Source organism: Centruroides sculpturatus, unplaced genomic scaffold, assembly GCF_000671375.1.
Source record: "Centruroides sculpturatus isolate CEXI.00-Female unplaced genomic scaffold, Cexi_2.0 scaffold1055, whole genome shotgun sequence".
In the NCBI taxonomy this organism is placed as follows: domain Eukaryota; kingdom Metazoa; phylum Arthropoda; class Arachnida; order Scorpiones; family Buthidae; genus Centruroides; species Centruroides sculpturatus.
This window is the reverse complement of record NW_019385372.1, coordinates 233,740-244,628: the sequence shown is the minus strand read 5'-3', so window position 1 is coordinate 244,628 and position 10,889 is coordinate 233,740. Positions and strand designations below refer to the sequence as shown.

Below are 10,889 nucleotides of genomic sequence, written 5' to 3'. Positions count from 1 at the left end.
TCCTGTTCCATTTTCCGACCTGGGAGTTTCTTCCTCGGGAGTATTCTGGTTGGATGATCCTGTCGATTTCTTTTCATCGATGATCTGCGGTTCGTCTTCCTGGGAGACTGTCTGGTGAATAGACGATGGGTGTAAATGTATTCTGTTTCTGCGAAACGTGTCTCTCGGAGTTTCGATAATGTTAGATCGTGGAGTATGGTAAGACTCCATCACCTTTCGCATATCTGACATGTTCGCATATCTGACACCCAGACTGGCTGTCTTATCTTAAAACGTGGAAGAGTTTTTACACCGTAGCGTCGATCAAAATAGGTTTTCTGTTTATCTGCCTACCCCTTTTCCTTCTTTCTTACTGAAGCGTAATCAATCAAACGAGGTATTAATTGTTAATTATTTGATGGCAGGGGTGTTCTCAATCTTCGGCTCATTAGCAGTTCTGCCGGACTATAGCCATTTTCTAATGGTGTAGATCTAATTGCTAGAAGCATCAAATAATGATCCTGTGACTTAGATTTCAAGTAATGACTTTTGAAATTTTTGACCGTTGATTCAATGAATCCATTGCTTTGAGGGTATCTTGGACTAGAAGTTATACTTGAAAATTTATACTTATCTGCAAATTTACGGTATTCCGTGTTGACAACCTGGGAAAATTGGGTGCCATTGTCACTTCGTACAACCTCTGGAATTCCATGTCTTGCGAAAATTGATTTCATGTGGTTAATTACTGACGACGACGACAATTCCTCCAATCTGGCAACTTCAAAATATATTGAAAATTAGTCAGCCATTATGAGATACCAATGGCTTTTTAGTTTTAGAAGATCTACCCCTACAATTCGCCAAGGTCTCTCAGGAAATTCGCTTGGGATAAGAGGCTCTTTATGATATTCTTGGTATTGGATGCATTTTGAGCAGTTCGATATCAATTTCTCAATGTTCTCCGATAAGCTTGGCCACCAAACAGACTTTCGAGCTCGGGCTCGACACTGTTATTCCAAGATGGCCTTCATGTAACATGTTCAGTGTTTCTCCTTGAAGCTTTTCTGGAATTATAATCCTGGCATCTTTAAATAGAATCTTACTTTGGAGAGTAATTGAGTTTTTGTGCTCCCAATATCTTCGTATTTTCTCGGGTATTTCGTTTTTCTTCGGCCAACCTTCTTCGCAGTATCTCATCAACGTTTTGCAAATTGGATCTCTTTCTTGTAAATACACGATTTCCGATAACCGTTTATCAGATGCTGGAAAGGTGTCGATAATAATTTGAATATAAGCGTTAATCTCCTCGGTCAATTCTTCATTTCCCTGTTCGGGTATGGGGCTACGGGATAATGCATCTGCAATTATAAGCTGCTTTCCCTGTTTGTACGCGATGATATCATCGTATCTCATCATTCGTAGCTTCATCCGTTGCAGTCTTGGTGTTAGACTGTCCAAAGCCTTCGACATGAAAATTGGTATCAGCGGTTTGTGGTCTGTTTCAATATTCACGACTTTGCCCATTATGTAGTCGTGGAACCTCTCGCAAGCCCAAACAATTGCCAAATCCTCCTTCTCAATTTGCGCGTACCGTTTTCGGTATCTGACAATGTCCTAGATGCGTAGCAAATTGTAGACATGTGACCACTTTTACTCTGATACAACACAGCCCCAAGACCGTAAGATGATGCGTCACAGGAAATATATGTTTCTTTCTTTGGATCATACATCGATAATCCTGGAGTTTGACATAGCTGATTCTTGATCTCTTGGAACGATGTTTCCTGTGCTGGCCCCCATAACCATTCTACGTTGCTCTTTAACAGTTCGTACAGAGAGTTTGCAACGTCAGCCATCCTTGGTATGAATTTGTTTAATAATCCACTCATGCCCAAAAATCTTTTCAGCTCTGTGACAGAGCTAGGTCTTGGGAGCTGCGCTATTGCTTCTGTTTTCTTGGGATCAGGTTTTATACCTTCATGCGAGATTACATGTCAGACAAACTTGACTTCTTTCGTTCTGAACTGACATTTTTCAGCATTCAAAGTCCATCCTGCACTTTGAAGTATACGAAGAACTTCATGCAGACGTTTATCATGTTCTTTTTCTGTGGCTCCAAATATCACGAATTCATCCATTAGTCCTACAATTCCAGGGTCCTCTTGTATTGTTTCACGTATTCGTTTCTGAAATATTTCAGGCGTNGTTTCATACGAAAGAAATTGAGCCTCATACTTCTGTTGATAAAATTAAAACTTTTTTCTGAAATTAGATTAATCTTTTACAGATTTATAAATACAATATTTGTTGGTAAAATAAATATGTAATTAATAGTTAATAAGTTTATTATTGAAAGAAATGTATTTTTAAATTTGTGCAAGGCCTCGTATGTATGGGCGAGTCCAAATAATTTAAATGTAAATCTATTAAACATTTTTATCACTTATTTTCTTCTGGAAAATAAGTAATAGAAGTTATTTCCAATGAAAAACAAGAAATTTAATTTAATTTATTTTAACCGAAATAGGTTAAATTAAATATCGTGGTTTCTGTTTCCTTATTCTCAGTCTGTGGGAAAGAGATCGGGTGATTGGCAGACGACGGGATGACCTCGACCCTTTCAACACTTATTATAAAATAAAAAGTTTAATTTGAGAGGGGAAATGAGTTTTGTAACAGGTTGTAAATGCTAATAACAAGTAAAATTTTTATTAAGCCCGACCTCACTGGAGATAGGCTACACGACCCACTCGACCTTTAACTACCAAAATTTAATAGCATCAATTTCGCTGCAGAATTTTAGAAATTTTCGAAAAAACTCACATGAGTTATTAAAGCCGCAAAATGGATAAACAAAATTATTCCTCCCCATACACAAACATACCGTACTCACGAGGAAAAACCTCCAATTTTGCATTTCACGACGTTTTAAAGCACCCTGACTCCAAAAATGTAAACATTTCGGCGTGTCATTTCCTAGTCGATCGATATACTAGTACTTTTGTACCCTCTGTTATATACAAAAGGCGGGAGAGTAAACTGAGTTACAGATACAGGTATCAGCGGCTCAATATTTTTGTAACGGATTGTATACAATGAAACAGCAAACACTTATATTATGTAAGATAGGTAAAAAGTAGAATTATAGTACCTATATTGAAGATCTGTTGTAATATTGAAATTATCTTCTCGTTTAAAAAATGGTCCGGTTAACAATTGCCGATCCCACGAGACTACTGAAACTACATGTAATCGTTAAATACGTGCATATATCAGTTACGTAGTATGCATTTAATACGTCATTTTAACAAGTAATTTGAGTAGAAATTGTTAGCCAAGCAATTTCGACAAACTTCTCGTCATCTTACGCAGTATACGTATTTAAATGAACGATGAAAATTATCAACAGGAACAACCAGCAGTAGAATGTAGAGTGACGGAACTGCATTTTCTTATTTCGAATGACGTTATTATTTCTGGCTGTTCGGGCAAGAAGCACGTGAGTGACCAGGAATGGACAGACAATGGGCAATACTCTGTTCCCAAAGATGACGTCGGTGGGTGCAAATACCTTTATTAAAAACTGTGGGTCGAGTGCCGTGAATAGCCTGCTACCGGCCAGGTTATAGCGGTATGAATCGAAATTAATTCTTAAGTACAGGTAACCCTCGTATAACACGGCAGTTACGTTCCAAAAAATTGCCGTGTTATGCGAATCCGTGTTATACGAAACAAAGAACTAATACGAAAAGGAGGATTAGGTTCCAAAAATTAAAAAACATGCTATTATATTTTCGTAATTAAGATAAATATCTTTATTAAAATTTTCTTAAGCAATATAAATTTAAAATATTTTCTTCGTCATCACTAAAAGCACTATTAACCGAGAGCGTTTTATTTTTGGCAAGTTATCGTTATCCTCTGAGCATTTTTCTGCATTATTTTCAGATTCATTCTTTACCTTTTGCAAAAAGTGTATGTAATTTTAGATTGCTTGCTTTTAGTTAAAATATCTTTATAAATTTTGTTATATGGTGCTAAGCACTTATGAAAAATAAAGCAAGTATGGAATAAGGGAAAAACATCTGGCAACAACAGAAGCAGAAGCGTCGAGATCTGGCAACTCTAAAACAAGTTTCGAGAAGGACCATCTGTATGGACAAATAAAAATAAAATTTACATACTTTAGTATTAATAGTTCACGAAAATTATTATTTTCGTGAACTATTATTTCTTAAGTGTATAAAAATTTATTACATTTCATGTTGTACGAGGGTTTTACCCAATTTTCGAACCGTGTCAGAGTGAATCCGTGCTATAGAAGTGCCGTGTTTACGGGGGTTACCTGTATAACATAAGATTGGCGTAAGAATAACGTAAATCTGTAGAAATAACCCGACTAACGATTACGATTTTCTTATTAAAGGTATCCGATAGAAAAAAGCAATTTCGGAGCCACATCCCCCATCCTCGGTTTAGGAGGGGTGTCGATCAACGGAAGCGGGTTCGTGCTCGATTTTAGAGCCGTTCGCCTCCTTTACTTCATGGATTACGGAACGGATGAAAAAATTCGGATGGCTTTAAAATGGGACGAAGCATTCCGCCGTGTCTTGACCCGAGTAAATTTTGACCACGTCGACGTTGACCTCTTCACCTATCGCGGGATGGACGTCCAATCCTCCAGAAACACAGAACTGAGCCTGAAACTCTTGTTTATTGCCGTCGCCGTAATGATTCTCTTTTCGATGGTAAGTTGTGCGACGTTCGACTCCATCGGCAGTAAACCGTGGGTGGGGATAGCCGGACTCTGCAGTCCCACCTTGGCCACCGCAGCGGCTTTTGGTTTGCTACTACACTGCGGAATAGAATACTTCGATACCAACATCGTTGTGGCTTTCCTCGTGACTGGTGAGTAACGTTTTATACATCGATAGAACATTTTCAATACACCCTTAAATCAATGCTACAAACGTAAAAATATCTGGCAGCACGCGAATAACAACGTCCGGAAAGTGGCAGCCTATCGCTATGGAGGATCGAAACCGGACGACCAGAAAAGACTCCCCCAGAGATTTTCGGTCGTGATGTGCCGGGCCAGTCCCTCATCGCCCAATATATCCGGACTCATTGTGAGCCGGGGCCAAACCCGTAACGGGCATACTAAAAGACCCTGTATTGCCACAGGAACAAAAACGTTAATGTTTTGCCATGTAGAGTAATATTCAGACGTGTAAACTTGCAATATCTTTCGTTGGGCTAAACTCTTTTACATCTCATCCGATGCAATTCGAGATATTCTCCCCCTTTTCGTTGTGATTTCAATCTATGTACCTTAGATACATTTTACAGTTTTGTAAAACGTTTAACACTGAACATTGTTATAAAATTGCACATCTTGTGTATGGAATTTCACAAATCGTCAATAATAATACAGTGGAACCTCGGTATACGACCTTAATCCGTTCCTGATGTTTGGACTTATACCGAATAGGACGTATACCAAACCAACCTTTCCCATAAGAAGTAATGTAAAAATGATTAATCCATTCTCATGTAAAAAAAAAGTGGCTGGCTTGAAACACCTCGCTTTCCTAGCTAGTTCCTGCTTGATTTTTCGTGAGATCAGTGTGTATCTTTTTAGCTTTCTTGCATATAATTGCTTTTGATACGATGTCTCCAGCACACTTTTTCAGTTATCCAAAGCAAAAGCATTTTCTCAACATGATCTAATATCTTCGATCTCTGTTTAGAAATTGATTTAACCCTTTTCGCAACGATAGCAGATTTAATAATGTTTTTATTTTTTACGATTGTCGATATCGTCGTTCTCCGAATGCAATATGCAACAGTTAAAATCTCGAACACGCGTGCCACCTTCATATTTCTCAACAATCTCTTTTTTCAGTTCCATTGTGATTCTAGTCATTTTTTTAGTTTTCTGTTGCTTCTCATTTCATGATTAATAAAAATAATAAAATTTTACTTGCAAATTAAAATCAGAAAAAAATTTAACAAAGTTATAAACTGTGGCACCGTGAACGTCTAGTCTGATTTTTTTAAACTCTTTTCGCCCTGTGGGCACTAAGAGGGCCACTTTTTGCAAGCCCATTATGGGTTATTTTTGCAACCCCATTATCGGTTCGACCAGGCCCACAATGGGGCTGCCGGGTGGTGAGGGATGGGGCCCGACATATCCGAGCGGACCACCCCCGAAAGATTCCGGGGGAAATTTCGAACCGTTCGGATTCGAACCCGGGTCCCCCAGAGCGGTAGGCTGCCACCTTGACCGCTCGGCCATCCGTCCACTGTATAGTATGATCTAGTACACCGATAGTGCTACTTCTTCATAGATGGCGCGTATAAGTGAATTAAGTCGTATACCGAGCAAAATTTGTTTCGTCCAAACAGGACGTATTCCGAATTGGACGTATTCTAAAGCAGACGTATACCGAGGTACCACTGTATAAATATTATATAATTTTATACTTTTATAGAATAGTTTTTAACAACCGGAGTTATGTCATTTTATTTCAATGTTCTCTGCCTCTTGTCTTATACTTACTAAATAAATATCGTTATTTATTATTAAAGTTTAATTTTAATTTTTCATTAAAGCCTATGAAAATCTGAAGTATTCTCGGTGTCTTCAATACCCACTTCAAATACATCTTAAACTGCTGAGATAATTTATTAAAACTAAACGAACATTTTCAGCCTATTGATGAATTGAATATTACTTCCCTGGTACGAGTGTTTGTTGAATGTCATCAATTCCATTCTTTTTCGAACTTTGAAAAAAATCAAGACACTATCAATTCCGTTTGTATTTTAAACTTTTAATTAAATAATACGAAACGCAACAATTAAAACATTTTATTGGTTATAAATGTCAATTGCGTAAACACCGTTTCTCTTGTGAAAAACAAGTTTCCTGAGAAACCTATACAAGTTTTGAACTTTAGGTATATTGACATTGTTTCTGTCGTTAAAATTATTTTAGAAATTCACACTTACTGATTTTTATAGGCATCGGCTTAGACGATTCCTTCGTCCTGTTGGCCGCTTGGAGACGAACAAACGAAGAAAACAGCGTGAAAGAGCGAACGAGCCAAACTTTTTCGGAAGCGGGAGTGTCCATCACCATCACTTCCTTGACCAACTTGTCTTGCTTCTGTATAGGAATCGCATCGTCTTACAGAGTTGTTCGTATCGCCTGCATTTACAGCTGTCTGTCTATCTTGATGGACTTCATCTACCAAATCTTCTTCTTCGGAGCTCTTTTGGCACTCGACGGTTACAGAGAAAAACATCGTCTTAATGCCCTTCTCTGTTATCCTGTCAAACGAAAAGACGTCGGTGAGTTAATATCTTCTTTGCATTCAGACTAGTCCGTGATTGTGTTCAAAAAATATCAATCCGGTAGATTCCGTCAAACTGCCGTCTTAAATCTACCACAAACAATCCGGATTTCAATGTCAGTGACACGTTGTCTACTTTTCGAAATATTTATTAATCAGTTTTATTTGTAATGCCGTACAGCGTGAGATTACGTTCCGTATTAAAACAAACACGCCCAATAAAAGCTAAAATACAAAATCAAAGGTTAAAGTGACATCTCCATAATAAATGAGACCTAGATGCGGTAAACTCGTCTAACGACCATTTTGAATGATGTGGTAATGATTCAGCGAGGCCAACATCGTACTAACTTCTAAAATGCCCATGGAATATCAAAGCGAAAATCAAACTTGACTGTAAATAGTAATACATAGGAGGAAACTCGCAACTTATTTATAAGAAATCTTTTCTATGATAAATTATTCCAATCATGTCAATAATTATTCGTATTTGTTTTATTTTCAGAAAATGAACAATTTGAAACCGAAACAGACAGGGCGCGATCGAATAATAGTGATGGTGCCATGAAATTCCTCTCCGAACGGTTGGGAACACTTCTCGGTAAGAAAGTAATAAAAATTTTGGTAGTGATAATATTTGCGTGTGGTGTTGCCGGAAGCATTTACAATATGAAACACATGAAAGAAGGAATAGAAGTACTGGACGCGTTACCGTCTTCCTAATACATCACGAAGTTCTTTAAAGTTCATTACCGATATTTCACAGACTATCCTCACTCGATACAAGTCGTTTTTAATCAGTCTCTTGATTATTCTAATTCTAACGTACAAGAAGAAGTAGAGAACATTTTACGAACGTTCGAGAGCTCTCCTTACATTAGTGGAAGCAACCTCACAATGTGTTGGATAAGGAAATATCTTTCTTTCATTCGCGATAAGAAAATAAACTACTTGATAAAAGATTTTAACACCAGCGATTCTCGAGGATTCGTAGAAGGACTGAAACTAGTATTTTTGCGACTTAAACCATTCTCTTATTTCCGGAAAGACATTGCGTGGAACAGCGAGCGAAACCAAATCGTTGCTTCCAGATGTTTTGTGACGTCAAAAGGAGTCAGAAGTGGAAACGACGAAAAAATTATGTTGGAAAATTTGCGTGCGACCGCAGATCTTAGCAAGTATCGAGTATTTGCATACAATGCTTTCTTCGTCATTTACGAACAACACTTGAATATGCCCACCCTCTTTCTGCAAAACATAGGGGTTGCCATGGGCGTGGTGTGTCTGATATTCCTAGCGTTGATACAGAATATTTCTTACGCTCTTTGTGTCATGTTGAATTTGGTGTGTATCATGGTGGAATCCGTAGGATTCATGATTCCTTGGAAAGTTAACTTGGACATGATATCGGTCATGCTTTTAACGATGAGTGCGGGAATTTGCATCGACTTTTCGTCTCACGTGGCATACGCTTACAATTGTTGTCTAGACGAATCTCCCGAAAAAAAGATTAGAGTTTCGCTGTACGCAGTGGGGTACCCCATAGTGCAGGGATGTCTGTCGACAATACTGTGTGTAGTAGTTTTCGTATTTGGACCTTCTTATACGTTCGTCGTATTTTCCAAGGTAATCTCCTTGGTTATGATTTTTGCCCTTTTTAACGCTATGATTCTGTTACCGGTAATCCTGAGTGTGGCTGATTCCATTCGTGGTTTTTGGAACAAGAAAAAGATCGCCATCAATTCCACTTCATAACACATTAGAAATACACATTTGGAGTCATTGTTATAGGAAAAAAAGTGTTTTTTTTTAGTCTTGTTTCAATAAGGCGATGGTTCCCAAACTTTTGTGACTCGCGACTCCCTTATTCTGCTACCATTTGGAGGAGCCTTCCTAATATACCATATACAGTATATATGTTAGGAAATATATATATTTATCTATATATAATTTTTGAAGGGCTTAGACTAGAATGTTTATTAAAAATAATTCGAATTCAATGGCGAACCTTGTATTATAAACGAATCAACTGACCAGATAATATGGTACGAACAAATCTTTATTAATACAACTAAACCTTCTACATCCAGCTGATTTCTTCGAGCTACTCTCCTCCCTTTCTGTCCCGCCACCTCGGCACCTACTCGATTACATTTCGTTTGTTTAAATCGTCAACATACATTACATTTAATGTTTATGTAAATCATCAACATATATTACATCTCCCCCTTTTCTTTTACTGCTGGTAATACAGATACCGTTTTGGGATTCGTATAGGTCTTCCACTACAAGTTTTAGGAAGGTCCTCTTCATACGGTGGAGAGTTTTGTTTGATTTCTAGCGCTGGTTCATAAAGTTCCCTATTCCCGGATCCTGTTCCATTTTCCGACCTGGGAGTTTCTTCCTCGGGAGTATTCTGGTTGGATGATCCTGTCGATTTCTTTTCATCGATGATCTGCGGTTCGTCTTCCTGGGAGACTGTCTGGTGAATAGACGATGGGTGTAAATGTATTCTGTTTCTGCGAAACGTGTCTCTCGGAGTTTCGATAATGTTAGATCGTGGAGTATGGTAAGACTCCATCACCTTTCGCATATCTGACATGTTCGCATATCTGACACCCAGACTGGCTGTCTTATCTTAAAACGTGGAAGAGTTTTTACACCGTAGCGTCGATCAAAATAGGTTTTCTGTTTATCTGCCTACCCCTTTTCCTTCTTTCTTACTGAAGCGTAATCAATCAAACGAGGTATTAATTGTTAATTATTTGATGGCAGGGGTGTTCTCAATCTTCGGCTCATTAGCAGTTCTGCCGGACTATAGCCATTTTCTAATGGTGTAGATCTAATTGCTAGAAGCATCAAATAATGATCCTGTGACTTAGATTTCAAGTAATGACTTTTGAAATTTTTGACCGTTGATTCAATGAATCCATTGCTTTGAGGGTATCTTGGACTAGAAGTTATACTTGAAAATTTATACTTATCTGCAAATTTACGGTATTCCGTGTTGACAACCTGGGAAAATTGGGTGCCATTGTCACTTCGTACAACCTCTGGAATTCCATGTCTTGCGAAAATTGATTTCATGTGGTTAAATACTGACGACGACGACAATTCCTCCAATCTGGCAACTTCAAAATATATTGAAAATTAGTCAGCCATTATGAGATACCAATGGCTTTTTAGTTTTAGAAGATCTACCCCTACAATTTGCCAAGGTCTCTCAGGAAATTCGCTTGGGATAAGAGGCTCTTTATGATACTTTTGGTATTGGATGCATATTGAGCAGTTCGCAATCAATTTCTCAATGTTCGCCGATAAGCCTGGCCACCAAACAGACTCTCGAGCTCGGGCTCGACACTTTGTTATTCCAAGATGGCCTTCGTGTAACCTGTTCAATATTTCTCCTTGAAGCTTTTCTGGAATTATAATCCTGGAATCTTTAAATAAAATGTTATTTTGGAGAGTAATTGAGTTTCTGTGCTCCCAATATCTTCGTATTTTCTCGGGTATTTCGTTTTTCTTCGGCCAACCCTCTTCGCAATATCT

At 38.1% G+C, this 10,889-nt stretch overlaps 1 protein-coding gene and 1 pseudogene across 1 annotated transcript; one reads left to right on the top strand and one right to left on the bottom strand.

Moving 5' to 3' along the window:
• Positions 1–386: 386 nt before the first annotated feature.
• LOC111638262 lies at positions 387–2,899 on the bottom strand (annotated as a pseudogene).
• A 1,627-nt stretch (positions 2,900–4,526) lies between these two features.
• LOC111638261 (patched domain-containing protein 3-like) lies at positions 4,527–9,095 on the top strand. The gene is made up of 4 exons (XM_023383936.1): positions 4,527–4,890; positions 7,009–7,338; positions 7,846–7,941; positions 8,107–9,095. Exons 1-4 carry the CDS (start codon positions 4,527–4,529, stop codon positions 9,093–9,095), a joined length of 1,779 nt encoding a protein of 592 aa, XP_023239704.1.
• Positions 9,096–10,889: the final 1,794 nt, after the last annotated feature.

Coding starts and splice junctions, on each gene's coding strand:
- LOC111638261 (XM_023383936.1), top strand. CDS start 4,527: ATGGATTACGGAACGGATGAAAAAATTCGGATGGCTTTAAAATGGGAC. Junction 4,891..7,008: donor TGTGGCTTTCCTCGTGACTG/GTGAGTAACGTT, acceptor TGATTTTTATAG/GCATCGGCTTAGACGATTCC. Junction 7,339..7,845: donor TGTCAAACGAAAAGACGTCG/GTGAGTTAATAT, acceptor TTTTATTTTCAG/AAAATGAACAATTTGAAACC.